Source organism: Ochlerotatus camptorhynchus, unplaced genomic scaffold (assembly GCF_037179485.1).
Source record: "Ochlerotatus camptorhynchus isolate MF236.1 unplaced genomic scaffold, CSIRO-AGI_Acam_v1.1 ptg000284l, whole genome shotgun sequence".
NCBI lineage: Eukaryota > Metazoa > Arthropoda > Insecta > Diptera > Culicidae > Ochlerotatus > Ochlerotatus camptorhynchus.
The window spans coordinates 117,185-144,135 of NW_027040773.1; the positions used below are offsets into that span (position 1 = coordinate 117,185).

The 26,951-nt window shown below is 40.2% G+C and overlaps 3 protein-coding genes across 3 annotated transcripts in view; 2 read left to right on the forward strand and 1 right to left on the reverse strand.

The window, feature by feature from the left end:
- LOC135706610 (uncharacterized) overlaps positions 1–4,144 on the forward strand; it is a 65,059-nt gene extending 60,915 nt beyond the window's left edge. Inside the window, exon 5 of the mRNA XM_065228258.1 lies at positions 3,411–4,144. Coding sequence (XP_065084330.1) covers positions 3,411–3,562 — 152 coding nt within the window. The 3' untranslated portion in view covers positions 3,563–4,144. The remainder of the gene's footprint in view (positions 1–3,410) is intronic.
- Positions 4,145–5,397: 1,253 nt separating this feature from the next.
- Oseg5 (intraflagellar transport protein Oseg5) lies at positions 5,398–15,120 on the forward strand. Its single transcript, XM_065228259.1, has 3 exons — positions 5,398–6,195; positions 13,605–13,984; positions 14,046–15,120. The coding sequence occupies exons 1-3, from the start codon at positions 5,401–5,403 to the stop codon at positions 15,118–15,120; spliced, it is 2,250 nt and encodes a 749-aa protein (XP_065084331.1). The 5' UTR covers positions 5,398–5,400.
- A 7,346-nt stretch (positions 15,121–22,466) lies between these two features.
- On the reverse strand, positions 22,467–24,241 carry LOC135706640 (reticulocalbin-2). Its single transcript, XM_065228284.1, has 3 exons — positions 24,102–24,241; positions 23,041–23,884; positions 22,467–22,974 (listed from the first exon to the last, which is right to left on the reverse strand). Exons 2-3 carry the CDS (start codon positions 23,877–23,879, stop codon positions 22,803–22,805), a joined length of 1,011 nt encoding a protein of 336 aa, XP_065084356.1. The 5' UTR covers positions 23,880–23,884; positions 24,102–24,241; the 3' UTR covers positions 22,467–22,802.
- Positions 24,242–26,951: the final 2,710 nt, after the last annotated feature.

Genomic DNA, 26,951 nt, shown 5'->3' on the forward strand with positions numbered 1-26,951 from the left:
GAGATCAGCTGGTTTCCGATCCAAAGCAGCGATTTTATTCGGCGAAAGACTCTTCGAAAATTTTATTCAACCGTACATCTCTGCATCATTGGATCGCGCACTTCTGTAACCATCCGGAAGAAGGGGATCTTTTTCGGGAACGATTGCGCTTCCAGCTGTTCGAAATGCGAAACGTTGTAAAACAGTATCGCAAACCAGGGTGCCTTCCATTCGTTTTGCCTAAAAAAATGTTTTATTAAATTATAGAATAGTAAGATATTATAATGATATTTTATATGTGTAAGTAACAAGAAAAGATTGTAATGTTTGTGTTTGACGCATAAAACCTGCAAATTTAGCTTTGGCAGAGTCACAATGAGCGATTTTCTAATCGCCGCTTCGCGAAGAGTGAAGAGCGAAGAGTGGGTGAGATAAATGACAAAATCGCTTATTGCGACACTCGTGTAGCAAAATTGGCAGGTATTATGTGTCAAACACAATCTTCACAGTCTTTTCTTGTTGCTTACACAAACAAAATACTACTATAATATCTTATTATTCCATAATTTAATAAAACATTTTTTTATCCAAAATGAATGGAAGGCACCCTGTCGCAAACTATCTGAGTAACTGCTCACAATCCATCGGGAGAAAACCTGGGGGGGGATGTGCTGTCAAATCAGCCTACTGATCATCTTGTATGAAACTGGTTCCAAACGTAAACAAACGCTGTAGGTTTCTTATGGCTTGTTTACGTTTGGAACCAGTTATGCGAGGTAGGCGACGATTGTTCGTATTTGACAGCCACCTCCCCCCCTTGGAGAAAACCGCCTGGAAGAATCCTGGATCTCACAGCGCAACTATCGAAAGATAAACAAACTTTGACGTTTAACTTTCTGCAGGCAACTTTGCCTCCATAAATGCTGCCATTAATCTGAATGGTTTAGGATCAACGAAACAAAGCAAACGAAAAAGAGATACAATCAGGATTAGTTTATTAAAGTAATAGTTTCATCTGAATACCCAAGTAACACATAAAACATCTTTTTGAAAAATAATTAGAACGGCTTGTTATAGAAATGTATTATAAGTGATGCAGAAAACATCCCCCCTTATATATGAGGTTTATAGATGTTTTCTTCATACTTCCTAGATTCAACATTTTCCAAAATAGTTTTATTTTGCTTTTATCTTTAAATGTTATTTAAACGTGCATCTTACTGTTTTAATACCACTAAAAAACTTGTTGTATACAAAATCAATCCTAGTTGCATTTATAAAGTTCTTTAAGAAATTCTGAACTTTCCAGATTGACGTAAACATTGACAGCGCCATTGAGCCGGACTGTCTCATCACGCAATGATTGACAGTTTCATATGAGGTATTCGGAGGTTTGTTATAAAGAAAGTTGAAAACACTCATCTCATAAAATAATAGAACTGAAAATGTGCAGGTTGTCTTATAAGTTGTTGAAAATACTTTTAAATAACACTCTGGCAATTAGATGTAAGCTTTGCTGCTAACAAAACATCTTTGTGACGGATCGAAAGCGTGTTGAACGAGAATATAATTTTCATGCCATTGGCAAGAACAGTGATCGAATCCCATGCTCAAGTTTTTTTATTGTTTTTTTTGCCGCTGGTTTTTATGATGTTTCCAGAACATGTTATAAGACCAGATTTAATTGTATGAGCTCCGCGTCTTGCGCTTTTTTGGTTATACAAATGTATTAAATGACGTATATTACAGTATTATTGATTCTTTACGTAAGTCATTAAAAAGTATTTTCAATTTTTTATGACAAGCCGTGTTGCTTGGGTAACTATATCTCAATGACATTGTTTCACTCTGAACCTACATTTAAAGTTATTTTGTGATTATATGGTTACTTTGGTACTCACATGAAATGTTGTGCAAGTACCACAATTTCAACAACACCCAACTATGGACAGCTCAATGTTAATACCATTTACTCTTTGAATCAGCGTACACCAATCTGCTAAGAAACACCTAATGATGTATATTTTTTTTAACTTTATTTAAGAGATTTTTAGCCTTAGGCTAGTTCATCTCTTCCTAATGATGTATAGAGATAAAGCACAAAAATATAGTTTTAACTGATGGTACTTTATAAACATCAAACTGTCCAATATTGGACCCTGCCAACGCCAACACACGGCGCCTGCACGGTAATGTGGGCCGTCAGAATGGTTCATCGGTTGCGAAGTGAAGTGGTTCTCAAACTGTATATCGCTTCAGTTTGAGAACCACTTCTCAATTTTTCAACGTTTTCCTAACGGAAACTTAATATTATCACCCATATGCGTGTCCACACCCGAAACCCATCCACCACACAAAATCAAATAAAAATGTTTCTGGTTCTGCAAACTTAGAAATTTTCGCCGACTTCGGTATTTTTTACCGAAATCTGAACAGCTGAACTGTTCGGTAAAATTTATACAATTTAATTCAACTGCTTTTCAGTACACTAAAATGACAAGATTTGATCGTTTAAACAAGGTTGAACATGTTTTGAAATTATTTTTTTAATTCAATGGACTTTAAAATGAAGGTCAAAGTTTTACCGAACGTTCAGCTGTTCTGATTTCGGTAAAATTTACCGAACACTAAAACAAAATCTTAGTGTGTGTATGGCAAACACGTCTAGACATAAACGAGAATATGGGTAACTTCACTGTAACAACTACGGGTAATCATCGAAAGTACTTGCATTTTACACAGGCACTTTTGAGCAAACTGCAATCACTCTCTCATACTCGAAATGTGCCACGACCAAATTGGCACAACGACGCCCTGTACGCTATCTGACCAAAGCGCAGGGTGAAAGTAAGCTTTTAGTCTAAAACGCTATCCAGACTGGAGTATTATAACATGAAACCACCATCAAGATAGCGCTATAACATGTTATAATTCTGTAGTCTGAACGTACTATAAGATTAATCTAGATCCCTGACTCTATCACACTTTTCTACGTTCTGGTTTCCTAAAGTTATTGTTATACAGGTATACCTTGATATAACGTAACTGTCACTTTTGAATTCCATCGTCAATATCTCGCCAATAACACTTGAATCATACAAATTAATATTACCAATAAATGGGGGATTATCTCATCTTCCGATAGTGTTATAACTTTGCTTGAATGATCGTTTACGAAAAATCAGCGATGGAAGTCAAGAGTAACAGTTACGTCATATCGAGGTATACCTGTATCGGGTATGTTTCGTTTTGCGATGGATCTTTCCATTCAAAGAAAAAGTTTTCCCTTGATTAAACATCAACACAGCAAAGCAAACAGTCTTCGAATTTACTTTGCTCGCAACCACAGCAACGCTCAATACGAGCACATAGTGTAGACTGTGACATATAGTTTTAAAGCTGTTAAACACAATATTTTTCTTCAATTTCAGGATTCCCCCATCAGAAGCGATTTATGATTGCAAAGAAGAAACGCAGCGTGAGCTTCAACGACAATGATGACTGCAACAAGAACGAAAACAAGAAAAGCTGTCTGCTGCGAAAGTACGGTCAACTGGCAGCCGCCAAAGTCGCCACAGCCTAGACGGTAATCGAACCTACTGGCAACTCTCACCCGGACACAGACACTATGTACATATATACGGGAAATTGAAAAAGGAAACATATCCGGACTGAATCGTGATTAGGACGTATATGCTTTTGTAAACAAACAGATCAATCGCAGATTTCTTGCGGATAAAAGCTCAATCTCATTCATCTACCTGTTTGACCTGTTAGTTTCCGAGATTGAGCTTTATTCGCAAGAAATCGCCGATTGACGTGTTTGCTTACAACAGCATGTACGCCCTAATCATGATGCAGTTCGGATATATGAAAAAAAATGCAGCCTTTATAATGCGAGACGAAGGGAAAACGGCTCTGCAGAAAACCGGAGTCGGACCACCCTTCCGAACGCTGCCCTACGCTGCGATACAGGACGGGATTAACGGTAACCAGCATCGCATCAACGGAAACTGAATTATGAATTTATCAATATCATTATTATTGTGAAGATACGGATAGCAAAATTGTTTCCTCGTATGTTCGTTGAACAAATATACTCATAAACATACATTGGGAATGGAATAACATTACATTGTCGAAATAAAAATTGTAATCAACATTATATGACACACATATTTAATCTCTTTCCAATAAGAAACATTTTCCCGTTTCAATGTTGTTCAAAATTAAACAAAATATCGTAAACAAGTATTATATGGCTACCATTGCAAATGAAAACAAATATCAGACATTTTATGACGTACGTTGAAGATTATGTACAATGTATAATCAGAGTTGTATCAGACATATATTATTCAATTTAGCTATTACATATAAACACATCACAAAATGACAAAATGCGATAAGATTACGGTTCAGAGGTAAAAATTTTAATTACTAGATAAAGAAAACTACATCCTACATATTCCATACAAAAGCATAGTAAATATCTATCGTATAATGATGCTGATCGTTCAAAATCCACAATAAAACATTAATAACCAAACGATGTCATGATGAACATCAGAGGCACAAAGCAAAGCAAAAACTGAATCGTGATTATTTCTACATTCGAATCGAGCAGTTTTAGATCTCCTAAGTTACCATACCGTATTATGCCACGTAATCGCTGTTTCAGGAATCAGCAAGAAACAGACCGATGCACTTGATCACGAATTTCAAATAAAAGCGCCCTTGGTTGGAAAACAAAAAAACTTCGCTTGTGTTCAATTTTCATTGCTCTGCGTTGGGGACATTCGAAGATGAAAACCTGTCTCAATGTATGAGGTAATGGTCATGTTCTATGTTCAAATTATATTGATTCTGTCAAGCAACGACTCACAAGATTTTAAATGCAGCGTTAAGGGTAAGTAGCTGTCCTTACAAAGCTTTAGGAAATGCTGAGCTTGAATTCTCCCATCATTTATGGGAGAATTCAAGCTCAGCATTTCCTAAAGCTTTGAGTCAATCGATATCCCAGGTAAGTAATCTGAAGCTTGGCATAGAACTAACAAAGCTTCTGCTTGGCTATATGCACCTCAACTGGAACTTATCTTCTTCCCTAAAGTATAATGGTTTGCTCCCGTACCTGCAGTAGCGTATAGCTACAGTGCAGAAAGTGGTTCCCGCACTTTCAACTCCTCTAAAGAAAAGGGAAAGTCAGAGTATCTACTGCTAGGGAACATAACTAATATTAGCTATGAACAAACAAACAAACAAATGTTTGCGTCGAGACATTATTGAACAGCAAACAACCACCTGTGGTGCAACGGGCGACACGTGCGCACATGGGCCTTCCCCTTGCACGATGTATCCCGGACAACGCACCGGGCCAAAACATGACCGTCTGTTTAATTCAAGAGTTAATAGAGTTACAAAATGAAGTTCAAAATTTACTCTACAAAAGAATCGAAATCCAAGGAAGCAGTTTCCGCCTTGGGTTGGTGCAACAACGAAGAAATCTACAGCTGCAGCGAAGACCATCAGCTGTACCGGTGGACATCCTCAAACAGGGAATTTATGCAAGTGGCAAAGCTGCCGGATGATTTCAATCCAACCGACTTGCACTGGTTGCTACCGAAAGGGGCCGCTGTTACCAGTTCCGGTGGAGCCGGTGCTAAGGGAAGTGATACCTTACTGATTTCCAGTGCCGATGGACGGTTCATTATTTTGAACAAAAGTGCCCGCGTCGAGAGAAACGTAGCAGCCCACAATGCAACCATTGTTTCCGGACGGTGGAGTCCCGATGGTGCTGGATTGCTGACGGCCGGTGAGGATGGTATTATCAAAATTTGGTCACGCTCGGGAATGCTCCGATCGACAGTGGTACAGCACGAGGGACAGATTCGCTGTGCCAGGTGGGCACCTAATGCCACGGCCATTGCCTACTGTCAGGGACCGTTTGTGGCCATCAAACCGTTGGCGGCCAACAGCAAACTCACCAAATGGAGAGCTCACGATGGTTTGGTGCTGTGCATTGCTTGGTCGAACAACACGGACATGGTGGCATCGGGCGGCGAAGATTGCCGGTACAAAATTTGGGACACTCAAGGCGCCAATATCTATACCAGCGTGAGTGATGATTATGCGATTACCTCACTGGATTTCAGTCCCGATGGCGAGTTGCTTGCTGTGGGTGGATTCAATATGCTCAAACTGTGCCATTATTCAGGGGTAAGTAGAAACAAGGCTTGCATGTGCAGTAGGACATTTTCTTGTTATTGTAAAGTAATAAAGATCACGATTCTCTGGTGACATATTTTCAAAGCATTGACCTTTGGGTCATTCCGCGCCAAGTGACCGAGAAAAATTGCAAAATTAACCTCTTCCGATTTTGACCAAATTTGGAGGGAAAGTTTATTTAGTCCAAATTTTGGCAGCTGATTGTTATTACCCAACATGCCACTTTAAACATTTGGTTCCTTGGTATTGTACACGACTAACTTTTTAAAAAGGTTCATGCAAAAATGATATCCATTAATTCAAAAAAACCTATTTCGAGAACGATTTGTTTGATTGAAACGGTGTCTTTGGCGAAAGTGTGGAGCAGTATTGTGCCTTTCTAGAAAAAAATACGCACATTAAAAAAATTGTGTATCTTTGCAATAAACAATTGAAAATTAAATAAAAACTTATAATGTCTCAAAGTGCATTTTCTTTTAAAAAAATATCCAAAATTGAAGCTCAGACAACGTGTGACAATGTGTTTAAGTTGGACAATTAATAAACAACAAAAAATATTTTTTTGAAAAAAGTAGTATTTTTTAAATACTGCTCACAGTTAAAAATTATCGTTGAAATAGTGTAAACATTAAACTACGTTAAATCTACAAAAAACTATCATAATGCTAAAATTGCTAAGTTATTTTATTTTCAAAATATTCATAGCATAAAATTTACTAATCCTGTAATTTGGGCAACGTTCGCCCTTTTAGAATACTATTGGTGAGCGTCCAATTTTGAGAATATCAATTAATTTCCTTGAACCTTCCAGTTTACAGTTTTTCAATCAGACGTATGAGTAACGAGATAATAAATTATAAATAAGGCTTCATTGAGGGCATTCAATATTCTTATATTTAAACACGTTTTCATGAAGCCCTTGCTGGTGGTCTAGTAGTTGCACTACCAGTAAAAAAGTACTTCAAAGAATTCAGAACAAAATTCTGAATATGATTTCGAAGTTGCCACTCTGGTACAGTACTAACAACCGGTGGAAACTAACGATTTTAAATTGGCTCACACTGGACTAGCCTATCGGTCCCAAGTACATCGATGAATGTACCCCAATTTTAGTGTTTGTTTTGATTCGTTATGAAAGTTTGACAGATAAAATGAGGGGTTCGTGGATTCTCCTATGTTTCGAGGGGTGTATCGATTAGTTTGGGAGCGAAGAGAGTACCAGAGCTGAGCCAAGAAATTGAGCACATTTCTTCGAGACCATCTGGTCTTAAAGCTACCTCTATGGTACTACCAACAATCAATACGAAACTAACGTTTTTAAATTGTCTCACTACTTGACTATTGGTCCCAAGCGAATCGACTAACGTACCCAATTCTAGTGTAAATCTCTGTACTACACTATGTTTAACGGCGCCGGTGGTGTAGTGGTAAGCGCGATTACCTCTCACCCCAGCAGGCCTGGGTTCAATCCCAGTCGGCACCGCCGGGATGTTCTGAGGCATAACATCTCGCCTTCCTTCGGATGGGAAGTAAAGCCGTTGGTCCCCGGTTCATGAGTTGATGGGTCGATAGGTAGGGTCCAGGTGTGGGAGCTGCCTTCCTGGCACGTCGGTAGCATTGGTGCTCAGCACGGAAAACAAGATCGACGGAAAAAACAAACCAAAGGGGAAAAAAATACACTATGTTTGTTTTTATTCGCTATGAAAGTTTGACAGGTAAAATGAGGGGTTCGTGGATTTTCCTATGTTTCGAGGAGTGCATCGATCAGCTTGGAACCGAAGATAGTACCAGATTTGAGCCAAAAAGTTGTGCACGTTTCTTCGGGACCTTCTTGTCTTAGAGTTACCTCTATGGTACTACCATCTCTCAACTTCTCGTCGGAAATTTATGAAGTCCACATCGGAAAATCTCTGAATTTTTCATCGGAATGTTTGCTGAATTTTTTCTCGGAAGCTTTGAACTTCTCGCTGGAAGTTCTCTGAACCACTTCATGACAGTTCTCTGAACTTCTCCTCAGAAGTCCTCTGGACTTCTTGTCGGAAGTTCTCTGAACGTACTATGAACATCTTGTCAGAAGTACTAAGAGCTTTTTGTCGGAAACTCTCTGAATTTCTCGTCTGAAGTTCTCAGAACTTGCCGTCAAAAAATCTTGGAGTTTCTCATCGGAAGTTCTCTGGACTTCTCGTCGGAAGATCTCTGATAAGTCAGGCGTTCTCAGAACCTCCTGGCGGCAGTTCTTTGAACTTCTCAACGGTTCTATGAACTTTGCGTTGGAACTTCAGGGAATTTCAATGAAGTTCTTTGAACTTCAGGGAATTTATGTTAAATTTTCGTCAAAAGTTCTGTTTACTTCTTATCGGAAGTTCTGTGAACCTCCTGTCGGAACTTCAGGGAATTTAAATGAATTTCTGTGAACTTCTAGGAACTTCTCTTCAGAAGATCTCGGAACATGTCGTACGAAGTACTCTGAATCTCCCGTCGAAAGTTCTTCAAACTATTCTATGGAACTTCCAAGAAGTTCTTTGAACTTCTTGTCGGAAGTTCTCTGAACTTCTCGATGGAAGTTTACTGTACTTTCTAACTTCAGAGAACTTTAATGGTGATCTATGAGTTTTAGGGAAATTTAATGACGTTCTGTGAAGTATTTGCCGGAAGTTCTGGGAACTTTTTGTCTGAAGTTCTTCAAACATTCGTCGGAAGTTTTGTGAACTTTTCTGAACACCTCGTCGGAAAGTCATTAAACTTGTCGTCGCAAGATCTTTAAACTTATCGACGGCTGAAATTCTCGACGAAACTTCAGGGAACTTTAATGAAGTTCTGTAGACTTCAGGGAAATCATGTGAAACTTCAGGGAACTTTTTATTGGAAGTTCTCTGAACCTTTTGTCAGAAGTTCGCTAAACTTTTCGTAGGAAATTAAAGGAAGTTCTCTGAGCTTCTCGTTGGAAGATCTCTGAACTTCTCATCAGAAGTACTCTGCACTGCTCATTGGAAGATCTCTGAACGTCTCTTCGGTAGTTCTCTGAACCTCTAGCTGGAAGTTCTCAAAACTTTTCTGCGAAACTTGAAGGAATTTATGTGAATTTCTTGTCGGAAGTTCTCTGAACTTCTCGTCGGAAGATCTCTGAACTTTTCGTCGGATTGTTAGTGATTGACTTATGGATGAGGACTTGTAAGTGACTTAAGAGTGTGGTGGTTGGCACATCTTTGAAGAGAACGCAAGAAAGGTGCCAGACCTGAAAAATGCAAGCCTGTTCGATTAATAAGACGGAGATGCTCTACCGTATGCGTGATAATGTTTGCACCATTGAGCAATGTAAAAATTAAAAAAAATTCTCAAAAATTTCGTTTCGGGTTTTTTTTTATTTATTCAAAGGGGGATGTTTCACTGAGTCTTAAACTATGTTAAACATCGATCGAGTTTCCATTTGCTGCAATTACGGCCTCCACACGCTTCCGGAATGCACAACAGGTTCTAATAATGTAGTCTGGATCCATTACTCTCCAGATACGGGTCAATGTTTGTCTGAGGCTTGCTGTACTCAGGTGGCGTTAGAACAGGCCTTGGCCTTCAAGACGCGCTATATTAAGTAATTCAGCGGATTAAGATCGGGGCTGGATGGCGGCCATATTTTCTTCACCCAGAATGGAAGATGTTCCTGCAACCACTTCTGAGTGCGGTTCGAGGTATGGCACGGAGCCCCATCTTGTTGAAATACAACATTTGGCTTCGGACCGTACTGTTCTTTGATCCACGGAAGAACATACTTACTTAAAATCCCGATGTAGACCTCCGTGTTGACCTTGTCGCCTTCTTGAATGAACACCGGGTCCATTTTTTTGCCATTGAAAGCCACCAATCCAAACACCATAACACTAGCAGGATGTGCGTTCTTGTGCTCGTCGGCCATTTGTTTTACCGGAAGAGAACTAAGATACCGGTCGGTTCTGGAATTTGATACGGGATCGACGGTAAACATGGTCTCGTCGGATTACCGGATTTTTTCGCTGAAGGAAGTTTAAGATCTTCTTGCATCGTTCGACTCGTAGCTCCCGGATTCGGTTGGTAATCATGTGTTTTTTTTTTCGTACCCTCGACTTCGCCCCGCAATCTTCCTTTACGATCTTCTGTGCCGTAAAGTCACTAATCCCGAGTTCCTTTGCAATTTTTTTTATTGAACACACTGGATTCACCCGAATCTTACCTTTGATAGCAGCGATAACCCTCGGAACCCGAGCTGACCTCGGACGACCTGTGGCCACCTTCGCGGATAGTTGTCCTTTCTTTTCTCGGTTTAAAACCCTTTTGACGGTCCACCAGGGCACTCCCACGGCTATTGAAATGTCTTTTTGCGACATTTGCGCGTGGGACAAATCCCGAATACGCTAGCACTTCGTCATGGTGCAACTGTCAAACTAAGTAAATCATTTTCTTTTATACAGAGCCTACTACGGTATGAGCTATAGGTTACGTGCATGCAAAGAAACCCAAGGCATTGTATGCACAGTGAAACGGGACCTTATTTGAACGATGGTGCAAACATTATCACGAATACGGTATAAATGACGGTGAATGTCCGGACTCTGATGGTCCGTAAGAGCTTGAAGATCCTGGCATAAATGCTCCATCTAGGTCATTTATAGGTGGCGCCTCTAATGCGTACTCTTCAACGAGACCCAGCGATGTGCCGACCAGTCCAAACTACAAATGAGTCCTGAACACCAAACACAACCGATATCTTCACAGAGCATTGTACACTATCTAGCGTAGCCTTGATCAGTCTGGTTAGTTTTCCGGAAAAACCGGTCTCGTGCATAATCTGCCATAGTTCTTCTTGGGCAATAGTATGGCTAAGAGGCTTTGAAATCGATGAATAGGCGACACTTTTGGACACCCTCTGCCACAACGTAAAGGTTGGTCTGTTGTCGATCACCCTAAAGCCCTCTAGTAAAAGTATGGAGGTCTGTCATAATTTCCTCCAATGAAACTAAAATCCTCTGCTCGATTGGAACAGATTGTTCCAGTTCTATGGTTTCAGTCGACCATAATTTTACTGGAGGGTTTTAGATCGCCCGTCTACAAAACTATAAACTGGCTTAATCAATTCCCAAAAATCTGCTTGCTACTCTCCAAGAACCCAACTGGTACCTTCTGCTGCGCTGTTGATGGCTGCTTTGATACTTTACTCCAACAGTTTTCAAGAGGAGCTTTAATCATCTCTCCTTTATCCGACAACACTGCCTCAAGGTTTTACCATAGAGGAAAATCTAAGATGCTAGTCAAAATTTCTAGTACTACACTACGTTTGTTTTGATTCGCTATGAAAGTTTGACAGATAAAATGAGGGGCTCGTGGATTTTCCTATGTTTCGAGGGGTGCATCGATTATCTTGGGACCGAAGATAGTACCAGAGCTGAGCCACAAATAGTTAAGCATGTTTCATCGGAACCTTCTGGTCTTAGAGTTACCTCTATGCTGGTATTCTCTTCGGTCCCAAGCTAATTGATGCACCCCTCGAAACATAGGAAAATCCCATAGTATAGTACTAAAATTTTGACTAGAATGGGGTACTTTAATCGATTTGCTTGGGACCAATAGACTAGTCAAGTAGTGAGCCAATTTTAAATCGTTAGTTTCCACCGGTTGGTTTTACGCGTAAAAAGTTGCGGGTTTGAGCCGACTTGAATCGAAGGATTTGAATTACAACTCTGTATGCGCTTTGTTCGATTTTGAAGGCTATTTTAAACGCTGGCCAGACTGGATAGTTATAACATTTTATAACATGTCAAATAATTGCAACACATAATCCACCATCAAGATAGTGCTAGTTGTTGTTTAGTTTACAAAGAGCCAGCTTTTGGCGTTTTTTTTATTAGTTCGTATTCCTAAAAAAAAACATATAAGTATTTTCTAAAATGTTTAAAGCTAGTGGTGTATAAAAATGCAATTTACTTAAATTAAGACAGAAATTAACTGACAAATTTATTCAGAGTAATTAATGCAAAAATCTTGCTCCTTTTTGCGCTGATTTGAATAATTGACATTTGTACAAAAATGTGTGATACATTTCAAAACATGTGAGATTTGGATCAGATCTATAATTTTTACAAGGCTTTTAATTTTGACCTAGGGGAAATGCAGGTAATGTCGGCCTAAGTGTCCCTAATTTGGGCCCATACATAAATTCAGCAATCGACTAAATTTTCAATAGCAACCAAAAATATCCATTAGTAACGTCCCAATAACGCGTTCATCTAGATAAAATTGATAAATAGCAGATTTTTAGCGATGGACAGAATCTTAGATCCATAGGCCAACATTAGAGACATTTGCCCTATATACCGTAAACAATTACGAGTAAGTTTTCTTACTGGGCCGATGCCTTGCTTTTTATGAGTCACAGGTCATTGATGTCTTGGACAACATTACTAAGAACTATAAAATGCATAACTTTGCCGAGTAAATCATCCTTCTATGACTCTTTATTTAAAATATAGAATCAAGCACCACCTGCGCGGCATGAATACGAACTAATCAGAAATCACCAAAAGTTGACCCTTCACAAACTAAGCAACTTTGTCGAAGACAGCAAATCTGCAAAATACATATCCACAGCGCAAGAGGTTTTGGCCACGCTACCGGGATCACTGCTTCACAGTGAGCGCGAACCACACTTCCTGATCCCTCATCCATTTTATCCTCAAATCCGCATTCTTATGCACATCAACGAAAAAAATCAGATTTTTCTTGTATTCCAGACATTCTTTTTCAATCTTTATGCATCCTTGTCTGTTCGGTAATTATCCACAGCACATACGAATTTTAAAAATTGTGTATGAACAATTGTCTATGCACAGGGAGGGGGGCAAGAATTCCAAACAACTGTCTACGTAGTTAATGAACAACCCCTTAAGACAATTTTTCGGGTTATTGAAATTGCAGTTTGAATTCCCTGTTTGACATGTTTAAACCGTTTTGGAGTTTTAATTTGTCATTTTGAACTTGCAATATCTGCCTGCAATATTCACGAGCTTACGAATATTTGAGAACCACTGGCATTAGCTAAAAGTTTCCTGTGAACATTAGGACAGATGTCAGCAATGTGCTTTGCTCATGTCGGTTTATCAGTGGGATGCATCATGTTTCAGAACATGCTTTGGCCAAAATTGAGCGTTCAAGGAATTCATTTCCCCCGCTGACGAGTGGGTGACAATAGGCAATTTGTGTGACGTGACTCTCCGTGCAAATAAAATGGAGAGTTACGTCACGCGACAATTCTCATTTCATTAGTGACAGAGGTCACCTCTCCTCACTCGCCACGCAAAATAAGACTGCATGTATTTACAATGCTATAAAACACAAATTGCGCCTGTTTCACAAATCAAAAATTTCATCCGCAGTGGAGCCACAGCATCAACCGATTCAACCAGGAAACGGTTGGCTCAATGTTTAACATCGTTTGGTCTTCGGATGGGACGCAGATAACGGCTGGAACCAGCACAGGAATTATATTATTCGGACATATTATCGAACGAGAACTTCGCAACCGCAATCTGAAGGCAACAACAACCGGTCGGAAGACGATCACCCTCCACGACATAGTGGCAAGGACGAAAGATACTCTTGACTTTTCCGAACGGGTCATCAAATGGGAACTGGGCTATGGACATCTGGTGGTCGCCACAGCTCATCAAGTACATATCTTCAATGAAAATTATATCAACACTCCGATCATAATCGACGGACGAACAGAGATCAAAATCATTGTTCTAGGCAAGAAGTGAGTTTCTCAAATTTCGTTCCTCCAAATTTATTTCAAGTACCTATATCATTTATTGCAGAAACTTTCTTCTGGTGGACAACACATCGATATGGATCTACACCTACACCGGCCGGCTACATTTGAACCCTCGATTCCCAGCATCGCAATCGCAAATTCCGCATCTCAACAATCGCTGTATTTCTCTGGGCTTGGATACGTTAGCCATACGTGATTACTCGGATCAATCGATTATACACGTGTTCGATCTTTTGCCAAGCGCAAGCCGACAGGAAGAACCCTACACGATTCAAAACAAGTCACCAATGGTGGAAGTCGCCGTTTGTCGTTTCGGCAATCCCGACGATCAGTATCTCGTATTCATTGACGTAAATCGAGATCTTTTTATTACATGCGTTCGGAGTGGGCCGGATTACGCAATCCATAAGATTGGAACACAAGTTTGCACAGTTATGTGGTCCAGCGATACAAACATCCTCGTAGGCTTACACGATTCATGCTACAGTGTATGGTACTGTCCAGGGGAGGCATGTACCGATCCGACGCTAATCGCGCTTACAACGTTCACTTTTGACACGAGTGAGTTCGGTAAGAACATAACTTTGGAGAACTTTGAAGGGGCGAATGTAACGTTTCGTAGTTCCGGAGCCATCTTCACCGTTTCTGTGAAAATGTATTGTGTAATTTTGCATAAACTATTCGCTGATAACTCTTGGGAGCGAGCATTGAAACTATGCCGATTGGTTCAGAATCAAATATTATGGGCTACTCTGGCTGCGATGGCATCCAAGAGGAACCAACTGGAGATCAGCGAGGAAGCATTCTCCGCTGCATTGCAAATCGATAAGGTGAACTATTTGGCCTATATGAACGATTTGGCCCATTCCAGTCCGGAACAGATGGCTGAAAATTCCATAATGAACGGGAGGATCCAGGAAGCGGAAATTATATTGCTTCACAATAAGAAGATACCTGAAGCCATTCGGTTCTGTTTGAGAATGCATCGCTGGAGCCGCGCCCTGGAGATTGCTCAGAAAAACGACGCATTTATGGAAGTGGTGATGAAAGAGCGCCAAAAGTACCTGCAAGCGCTCGGACGGGAAGAGTACGACCCAACCTATTTAAAGTTGCAGTAAACCGGTCATGTGTTTGAAATTTAAACCTAAGAAAATAAAGAAAATAAATGTTGGAATCAACCAATAAACAATCAAATCAATAAAACAAGCATTTGTGTAGAATTGTTTTTTTTTCTGCAGCGTTCACAAGGTAAAAGAATACAGATCTAAAAAGGAGTATTGGGGTATTTTCCCTATATTTAACGCGGCCGTTGATCTAAACAAACGACGCACCACACTTTTCGGTCACAATTTACTCAAACTTTATGTGGAATAACACAAGACACGGTCGTTTATTTTAGAAGCAAAGGTTGCGTGAAACTTTGTGCAAAGAAACATTTGGGAAAATCCGAAAGGCCCTACGCTGTATCAAATCCACTGAAAGTAGCATGTAGCATTAAGTATGTCACGTTTTGTCTGTGCCTTATGCATATAGCTTGTCCCACGTGACAAGTCCCCCACCTCTCCAACGTGTAAACGGTGATGTCGTCAATCAATCGTAGACCAATTACAATGAATGCTTATTAACTATGTCTTAAATATTATTGCCTGGCTAACCTTGAAAAGAATGCTTTTTTAGTGTTATTTTATTCATTGTTACATCAATTGATTGGGAATATGCGTTATAGCAGGTCATAATTCTATTCAAAGGCCCATTTTTAGCATAGTTTGTTCTTTGATTGTTAATGTAAAACAAATTACTAATCCTCAGAGAGCGAGTGGGAGCATAAAAATTTATATTTTCTAAAATTTCCGGAACATTAACTCTTTGAGCAATAACATCGTTTATAAATGTTACCATGGCAAAGTCTCTTCGTTTTTTCAGTCCATCTAAACTTATTAACAAACATCGCGATTCATAAGATGGAAGTGGTAATCTCGTCCAACCTAATTTTCGAAGGGCAAACAACAAAAACTGTTTTTGAACAGACTCAATGCGGTTTATATATGTATCCTGATACGGAGCCCACACTACGCTACAGTATTCAAGAAGAGGTCTCACATAGGCCACATACAATGTTTTAATAGTGTAAGGATCATTGAAGTGCAGACTAAATCTTTTGATAAACCCTAGCATGTTACTTGCTTTATATATAATGTTATTGTAGTGATCAACAAATGACAACTTAGAGTCGAGAATAATGCCTAAGTCCCTTACTTGATTACACCTTTCAACTGTTTTCTCACCAAGGGAAATTGTGTCATTTACTATGGCATGCTTTCTTGTAAACGATATAGAATTACATTTACTAACGTTAATCTCTAATAAATTCTTCTTACACCAAGTGTAAAAAATGTCAACTTCTTGTTGAAATAGCTGCATATCAGATGCTTTAGATATTTCCATGAAAAGTTTCATGTCGTCTGCATATATTGAAACATGAAGCAGCTTCAAAATGTATTCTATATCATTGACAAATAAGATGAATAGTAGTGGACCAAGATGCGAACCTTGTGGCACACCAGATGTTACATGAACGACAGACGACAATTTTCCTTCAAATCTTACTCTTTGCATTCTCCTTGACAAGTATGACTCGATCCATTGCAGTAGCCTAGTATTAAAACCTAACTTGGACAACTTGAAAATCAACAGTGGTATATCCACTATATCGAATGCTTTACTGAAATCAGTATATAATGTTTCTACGTAATTTCCCTTATCCATTACATTTAAAGCATATGTTACAAAATGTATCAAATTAGTGGCTGTAGATCGACCTTTAACAAATCCATGTTGTTTACTAGTAATGAGAGATTTAACTTGGGAAAATATGTTGGCATTAATGATGGACTCGAAAAGTTTAGGAATAGTAGATAATATAGCAATCCCGCGATAGTTTGTGATATCCGATTTTTTCCCGTTTTTAAAAATAGGGATTAAAAAAGATTCCTTCCAAATTGGAGGCAGCATACTGGCGTTTAACGATGAATTAAACAACCAAAATAAAGGCTTTACTAATTCATTTGAAAGTGTTTTTAGAAGAATAGGTGGTAAACCATCTGGACCAGCGCCTTTTGACGTATCCAAGGACTCAAGAGCATGCAAGATTTCTTTGAGGGATAAATTGTTAACTGTAATATCCGTCATTGGCTCCGGAAGGTATGAAAAATATTCATAATCGCGATCATTCTCGTCATGAGTTGTGTAAATGTTCTGAAAAAAGTCCGCAAATAAATTACTGATCTCACCAGATGTGTTCCCGGTTCTGTTATCTAACTGCATTTTAGAAGGAAAGTTCTTCGATTTTTGTCTCTCTTTAACATAGTTAAAAAATGATTTTGGATCTGTTTTAATATTATTTTCTACCTTGGTATTATGTTCTTCATATGCATTTTTCATTTCTTCATTCAGTTGATCGCAGACTTCTAGATAAAATGTAAGATTTTCTTCACTATGATTTCTTTTATAAATCTTATGTGCTTTCTGTTTCCTATTTTTAAGATTGATAACCTTTTTATTGTACCAAACTGGTGTCTTGGACTTTGTGGGTTTCCTCTGCTTCAAGGGTACCGTCTGTTGCAGAATTTTATAAATAATTTGATAAAATGTGTCCACTGCCTGTTCTATGTCAAGATTACGTATTGTAGTTTGCCAGTCAATACAGGCTAATTTTTCTTTGAGAAGTACATAGTTTGCTTTATGAAAGTCGAAGTATGTTTCAGATAAATTGTTATCAAACGTTACCGTTTTTTCATGTACCGTGCCGATTCAAATTTCGGACACTTAAACTCGAATTTCGGACACTTTTAAAAGTTGATTATCTCGGTCGAATATGATCCACATGTCTTGTAAATTTTAAATTTTTTTGACTAGTGCCCTCCACGATCATCTAACATTATTACTTTGTTTCTAACTGGATGTAATATTTAATTAAAAATGAAAGTGTCCGAAATTTGAATCGTCCGAAATTTGAATCGGAACGGTATGAATATGGAGTATTCAATAGCAGTGTGGAACACTTCGTTTTTCCAAAGAGGGGTGGGTGACTCTGATACCCAGAAATCATCAGTCATATTAGTGAATAACAAATCTAAGTAGGCAGTTATTTTGATTTTTTATGTGATTTATTTGGTTGAGTCCAATTTCTGCACTTTTGTCGAACAGAGTACGAAGTGTTTCATTTTCTCCTATAATCGGTATCAACAAAGATTCGTTGTCGTCATCAACAATAAAATTCACTGAGCGTTGGTTAAAATCTCCGTATATGTGAACATTTGCTTCCGCCTCACATTTCGAAATAATATTTTCAGCTAGTTTAAAAAAAATTTCGTATGAATCTTGCTTTGCATATTCTGGAGGAAAATATACTGTCGCAAAAATATGAACTTGATCTCCTATGAAACATTTGACCCAAACGTGATCAAACTACTTACACTTACAAGATGATATTTGTTCAGATTCATAGTCAACACTAACTGCTACTATGACACCACCACCACTTTTTTTGTTGGATAACATTTTATCACGATCATCCCTAAAAACATTGAATCGATCACCGAAAACTTCTTCGTTCTTTACTCCAGCATCCCAGCTGGTTTCCGTTGCTAAAATTGCATGCTGATACTTGTTTATAAATTTCGTTCACTTTGAAAGCACTTTTCATTCTGTTAAAATTTTGGCAATAGACGAGTAGCTCCTTGCTTTCATTTGTACATTGCGATGTTATGAACACTTAAAACTATTAAAATTAATTACCTCTTCTTCTTGATCCGGAGAGGTCGTCAAATCTTGAAAATCGGTCGGTTCTGCAACACTGTTGTCATCTACTTCCTCTGGAGAGAGCGTCAATTTCGACGAAAACACGAATGTCTACATAGACACGCTTCGGTCGATGTAGAGGGGTTAGCCAGCCAATGTGAATTCGCAGTACCGCTGACCGGGTAAGGGTTTAATATTTCACCTTTTTCAAATCGCATCGACAGTGTATAGTTAACCGGAGGTTTGGAGAAGCGATCCTTTGCCACAGTTAGAAGCTCTCGATCAGTGGGGAGCAAATTGGATCTATTGTAATTATTGTCGCCGTGGTTATTGTTGAAGCCGAAAATTATCCTCCGATTGTTGTTGTTATTGTTGTTGTGATTGTTGCGGTGATTTCGTAAGCTAAAGTTGTTGATGTTTTGATACCTTCTGCTTTGTCGCTTGCGTCGCCTTTTTGCATTATCAGCCTGTTTTTGCTGATTCGAACGTCTTAATTTCCGCGCATCGTATTCAGACCAATCGGCCTTCCATACTCTCCTCGTACCTATAAGACGCCACCCGGAGCTATCAGCGTCCTTTTCCTTGTTCAATTCTACCTCCAAACTGGGGTGTAAGTCGGGAGAAGATGGTAGCCATGCAGTATGGTGTGCTATGTTGGCAGACCTTCACCTCATCGAGTATTTCAAGCTCCAACATTGAATTTGTTTGCATTGTGCAACTTGCCGCGGTATCTAAAGAGAGCTGGGTGAGCTGGCTAACCTCATCATTTAAGTTACGTAGGTCAGTTGATAGCTCTGACGTCACTGATTTGACCGCCACATTAACATTCTCCTTTGTTGACATCGTTGCAGTATCAAGTAGCGAGGTAATGTGGTTTTTTATGGCAACGACACTGCCTGCTAAACTGTTACTTTTATTAATTGCGGCCAACTCATTTTTCATACTAGTCAGCAAAATTTCTATGCCATCGATCGCTTCATGAACGAGATTCGGTTTTTCTTGTTGAAACGTGAGCCGGTGCATCACCTCCGCATTGCCATTCAGTTGCTTTTCGATCGATTTTTGCTGTTCAGCAATGCTTTTAAAATCGAGTTTTGCCTGTAAAAGCTCTTGACAGGACTCGCAGCATGGTAGTATGTAAGATGTAAAGTCCGATACCTTCCTGTCCTTCCTGCGAAGTGAGTTGTACAGTTACCCCAATGCAGGTAGCGTGGAACATTCTTGGGCAACCTGCACACGTCCACATGATCGAGTCGACAGAAGTGTCGCAAGCACACATTTCGCAAACCATGATATATGCAAGTAAAAATAACTGAATCACAGAAGGTAAAAAAAAAAAAAAAAAAAAAAAAAAAATCGCGCCAATTAAAAACGCGGAGCCAAATAAAGGTACGTCCGAACTTATCGACGGTCGAGTTTGAATGCAATCACAGTGGATTGGGGAAGCAGATGTTCCAACGCAAGAGGGTACAGTCTGCTGGAAATTCTAGCAAAGCTGGAAGTGAGGCTGTCCAACGAAGGCAGTCCGTCGCTGGTACCGAGGACGATAACTTGTAACCGGAAGTGGAAGACGAAGGCTTTCCACAAGTCTTTGCGTTGAAGTTCTCGGTATGGACAGGGGCCCGGGATCTGAACGCGGACGGGCTAACAGAAACGATAGTGAGAGCATGTGACACGAGCATGAGGAGGCAACTGGAGCCAAATGACGGCGTCCAGCTTACAGGTGAAGGCCATCGCCGAAGCGCTGCATAGAATGCGGGTCCCAGACTGCCTGTGCAGGATCCTGAGGAGCTACTTCCAGGAGCGGGTTCTGGTCTACTAGACAGACATCGATTACGATCACAGCAGGAGTTGCACAAGGCTCCATCCTTGGTCCAACGGTTTAGGACGGGATTTACAACGGCGTGCTAACGCTGAAGCTGCCCAAAGGAGTTGAGATCGTTGGCTTTGCGGACGACGTCATCTTGACGGTAACAGGTGAGACGCTGGAAGACCTGGAAATGTTGGCGACCGAGGCGATCGTCATGATTGGTAACTGGATGCAAGGAGCGAAACTACAGATAGCCCATCACAAAACGGAAGTGCTATTGGTCAGTAACTATAGATCGGTGCAGCGGGCAGCAATCACCGTCGGGAAACACGCTTTAGTCTCGAAGCGCGGGTTGAAATACCTGGGAGTGATGATCGATGACCGGCTAATCTTCAACAGCCACGTCAAATATGCCTGTGAGAAGGCTTCGAAGGCTATCACTGCGATAGCTAGAATCATGCCGAACACCTCTGGTCCCAGCAGTAGCATGAGGCGTCTTCTGGCTGCCTGTTTTGCAGTGCTGGAAACGAAGAAAACTAAGCAGTACGCTTCGACTCATGGCCATGCGATTCGTGAGTGCGAACAGAACCATCTCATCGGAAGCAGTATGCGTTATTGCTGGAATGATCCCTATCGGCATCACCCTGGCGGAGGACAGTGAGTGCTACAAGCGAAGAGAAGCCGGAAGAGTACGGGAAGTGGTGAGTTGAGTCGTTGGTTAAGTGGCAACAGGAGTAGCACACGCCGGAGAACGGTAGGTGGACACATAGACTAATACCGATTATTTCGACCTAGGTGAACAGAAAACATGGATAAGTCAACTTTCACCTGTCTGACCACGGCTGCTTCAGGAAATACTTGCATCGGATAGGATACGCAACGTCACTCCTCTGTCCGAAGTGTGGCAACGTGGATGAAACGCCGGAGCATGTGGTCTTCGACTGTCCAAGGTTCGAGGCAGTGCGAAGGGAGATGCCCGTCCTTAACGTGAAGAATGTCGTAGATGAAATTTGTCGATAGGAGGGCACTTGAAATGCGTCTTCTGGCTGTCGTAACTGGGCATCATCCTACTCGAGATTTGGCTGGATTGCGCTACTTATTCAAATAAGAGGGCTTTCCGTGCCAAGTTCTCGATCGTAGTAGGCTGCTGGTATTTGGTGATCGGTACTCGGTGGTTGCCTTGGTTACCGTCGACAGAGGGCTCGCTTGGGGACTCTCACTTCCAGAAGAAGGAGAGGGCTCGCTTGCTCGTCGTTGGGTCGGTTGCCTTATTGTGCAAGTATATCTACTGTGGTACAAACATCTAGCCTGGGTTGCAGCAGGGAATCACGTCAAGTTGAACAGTACGATCCGGCTCATGGCTATGCGAGTCGTGAGTGCGTACAGAACCATCTGGTCGGAAGCAGTATGCGTTACCGCCGGAATGACCCCTATTGGCATCACTCTAGTGGAGAACAGTGAGTGCTGCAAGCAGAAGTAAACCAGAAGAGTACGGAAAATGGTGAGCGCAGAGACAATGGCCAAGTGGCAACAGGAACGGGACACGGCTGAGAACGGTAGATGGCCTCATAGGCTAATAGCGATTCTCTCGACCTGGGTGAACAGAAAGCACGGAGAGGTAAACTTCCACCTAACGCAATTCCCATCTGGTCACGGTTGCTTCAGGAAGTACTAGTTCGGACACGCAACATCCCCTCGCTGTCCGAGGTGTGAAAATGTGTCCTAGATTCGATGCAGTGCGAAGGCAGGAGTACTCATATCTTCGCGAAAAAATAAGAATAATTTTGTTTAGATGATGTTTATTTCACAATACATACCTGTTTTCGTACTAAACATTTTGTATGAATTATACACTTCTAAAAAAACTAATGTCAATAAATGCATAAATAAGGACAAGTTTGGTTTGTATTAATCTTAAGATTCCCACGGATAAGAGAATAACGAATTATTTGGTATTAATAAAGAAAAATGCTGCCATTTTGTGCCCAGATTGTGTTTTTGCTCCTAAATGTAATGTCATCCAAAATATAATCTTAACTTATCATGGCAATTAGCGATCGTTTGGATTATATAACTAACAATTTAAAATACCGGTCACTAAAAGACTAGAGCTTTGCAGAGATAGTTAAAATAAAAATTCGATCTCGAATAAAACAATGTTAAAAGAAAGTTAATGACCAGAGGGATGTTTTACAACTCATCATCGAAATGGTGAATATTATGCAGATGATCTCCGTAATCGGTTGCTTCGCTACCTACAAAGATGTCGTATTTGTTGATAATTTCTTCGTACGACAGACGTTCATCATGATCTTCATCGGCCGATACAAACAGATGAGCCACTTCGTCTTCAGCTACCTCTCTAAAAATGAAATTATCCAAAAATATACAGTAATGCTCAGCATCTATCATTAAATTCACAACTCACTCATTGCTAGGAAGAATCCAAGACAGAATTTCGTTTCCATTCAAATAACCGTCCCCGTCCCTGTCGAAATCAAGATCGAACCGCTCCTTCTCCGTTATCAACCAGTCCCTGTCGTGATCTCTGGAATGCTCGGCCGCGTACTCCTGGAAGTCTATCTTTCCATCCTTATTAGCGTCCTTATTGCGTAACGTTTGCTTCAGAACGACAGCAAACATTTGCGGGAATTCCTCCGGCGACATAAACTGGACAAACTCGTTCAAATCCAACTTTCCATCCTTATTGCTATCGGCAGCTTCGAACATCTCTTTATCATCGACCATCAATTTTCTCTCCTCTTCTTTATGAGGATCCAATTCCATCTGTTCGGCGTCTTCATCCTCATTCTCCATACCGTATGTATCGGCATAGTATTCCTCCCACGTAATCACCTCGTCATTATTCTGATCTATATCCTCAAACCGATCGGCAGCTTCTTCCTCGAGCAAACTCTTGAACGACCTCAGAATCCAAGCCTTCAATTCGTGTCGGTCGATAAATCCGTCCGAATTGAGATCCATTTTGACCACCAACAGCGCCAACCGTCGCTTCGATTCCTCCGGTGAGAGTGAATCAAATTCTTCCGCTTCCTTTACACTACCCAAAATGGCTTCATGGTCGAATTCGGAATGATGTTCATCCCCTTCCATGTGATGGGCATCGCGAGGGGCAAAGCTTCCATCCTCCATTCGTTCCTTGGCACCGCCAGATGGGTGATGGGTGTGCTTGTGTGTTGTGGCAGCTAAGGAACCAGCCACTATCGCTCCCAATAGGAGCGCCAGGAAGACACCGGTTCTTGGCATTATTGCTATGCAAAAATCGACAATCGAAGAGAGTTAATTCATATTACGTGACGTACAATAAGTCTAAATTTATTCTCCACATATAAAGAAGCCGAATGTCGTCTAGTGGTAATCTAATAATAGCTAATATTGTTAGTCTACAAACTTGATAATATTTTACAGCTTTCGTAACAAATTTAGAGAATAAATTAAGCGTAATAAAGTAGATAACACATTTCTCACCTGCCAATTTATAAATAATAATGAATTAAATTGATGATATTCGGGAAACCAATTAAATTATTTGAGATTCCAGATGTTCCTGCAGTGCCGACTCTGCACACGAAAAAAGTGAAGATTGGCGTGATGTAAACAATGCAGGCGGAGATTAAAATTTCACTTTGACGTCTTATCTTTCTTCGCCCCTCCTCCGGGGCAAGCCTGTTCTCCGGCTATTTCGAAGCAGCGCTGTTGTGCGTTTAGTGCTGCAGTTGCAGACAATTTAGTCGACATAGGGGAAGCGCTCCAGTTTTGGCCATGTTCCTATATTGGCCACCTTCTGACGATATTTCACGTTGTTTACAATTTTGAGTTTTCTTCAGTTGCTTTCAGTTTGTTGATCCAAATCATATTCAGCGGTGAAGGTACATAAACATGTCGACCACAAAATTGTAATTCTAATTTGTAAATGTTCAGTGTATAGGCTGTGCCAACCGCTAAGTTGCCTTATCTAGGGACTAACCCCCTAGTCTATACACCTACTGTCCTTCGCGTTGCACTCGTCAGCTCGTGAGATACTCTCGACACACATGAGTGGTCGTATCCAGATCCTTCCCTGGGTAGGCTCGTGTCTGTCCAGGTTCTGGTACATTAACTTCCATAGTAACAATTTTGGTTTTATGAGGGTTCTGTAGACCACGATTTAGACTTGTAGAATGCTATAAAACCTCTATAAAACTTGCAATGTTACTTGAGTTATCTCTATGCATGGTAATTATACTTTATAACTCACCTTTTGATAACTGACATAATCCCAAGCCATCGAAAGTTCCTCAAAGTACCAAGGCTGCAAAATGCGTGTTGATTCTTGTTGGACATGGGTGGTTCTCAGCAATGCGATAACCCATGGTTATGATTCAGCCACCAATCGAAAGATATGGCTATCTAATTTTATTTTGAATAGATAGAAACCCAATTGGACCTGTAGATGGCCAGCCGGAACGGAAAAACCCGGAAAAATCCTGAGCAAAATGCGTATCGATTTATGTTGACATGACTGGTTCTCGGCAATTTGGTTACCACATCTTAAGATTGAGCCACTACTTGAAAGGTATGATTATCTACTTTCAAACGGAACAGACAAGAAATCGATTGGAGTTGTGGATGGCCAATCGAAACGATAAAACCCGTGAAGGTGGCTCTGTGGAAATTCGGATTCACCGGAAAAATGGTCAATTCTTAAAAGTAATCCTAAAATAACAGTATAGCTTAAAGTACAAGTCCAGATAGAGCTAGAATAAGGGTCTAACAGCATTTGTAAATGATGACTTCTCCCGATGATTTCTAAGAATTCAAGATCAAGACACACCCACGCAAACTAACATAACCATCATGCTTTACCGAAAGGTTAGCAAAAGTTCCAAATTATGGTTATTCCGATGCTTTATGTTCTCGAAACCCGGCGATGCCAATTCATTCTGTTGTAAAATATGTTCAATAAGTTGATTTTTAGGTGGTTGGCCGCATTGCCCCCCACTGTCCCCTATCAACTATTATGGCGAAGAAAATGAGAAGTAGGGTAAAGTGGGACAATTTCGCCAAAAGGGGCAATGTGCGAGGCAATGCCACCCGCTTAAAAATCAACGTATTGAACAAATTTTACAAAAAATCTGTTGCAGGCTTAACGCTTAAGAAGGCTTCATTTTTTTTTCGTATTTCAAGCTTATTGCGTATGACATATTAGCTTATTGCGTGCTCTCAACTTAATGTTCTAGATGCACTTCCACAGTTATTAATTGAGACCTTTCGATGTCTGTACCATTTTTGCATTAGTATAATTGTGTGGCAACCAGTGATGGAAAAGTTCATCAAAGTTCCCTATGACACGCGAACTTTTCCCTTGGTGAACTTCGTGAAATATCGCGAACTTTTCCAACACTGGTGGCAACAACTACAATCATATACTCTGTGCCAACCCAAAAATATCGTAAACCGACCGGGAATCGAACCCAGCCTCTCCAGCATGATCTTGCTTTGTTGCTGCGCCTTTACCAACTGAGCTAAAGGAGGCCCTTGAACGGTCCATTTAATTTTAGTCTAAAAACATACTTTTCTCTAGAGCGAACATTCAAAAAATGTTAGACTACCGCAAAATGTAAGAAATTTAAAAGATTTCTGAATCATAAAATAAGGTTTACCAGTAGATTCGTAGTTTGCAATAAACATTGAAGTTTTTCTGAACAAGATATTACTTAAGTTCATTCGGGCATCAGTCATTCACAAGACTGCAAAAATATAACATAGCATATTCGATTGTACAAATTGTGGGTTGCTATAGGGTGGGTGAGCCAGTAGTGGAGGTACTAAGCCAATTTATCAATTCAAAAATAAATATACGATGTACACACAAATTGCAAATGCTCATTACAGCTAAAAATGGTATTTTTCGGATTTATGAAGCTATGGGATATTTCAATGATAATTCTTATTTACAAGATGCAAGAAAAGAAGGTAATACCCCGTTCACATTATAGCGTATATCACGTGATATACGCTGTCTTGCAATGAGCACTCATACATCTAGTCTTCACTGGAAATCATATGTATGAGTGCTCATTGCAAGACAGCCTATATTACGTAATACCTCCATACCGCAACTATAGGTACACCACTATTACTGGAACACCTACCCTATAATGGTCAACTAATACGTTTTGCAGAAAATATCGTGTGTTGACGCAAAAAAAAACACTTGGGATTAGTGATTTTCCCTTTATAGATGTTCGGGTTTTAGAACAGCTGAATGCTCGGTAGCTTTTTGTGTTACCGAATGCCCAGTTGTAGAAAATTTAACGTGAACTGTCAAAAAGTGCA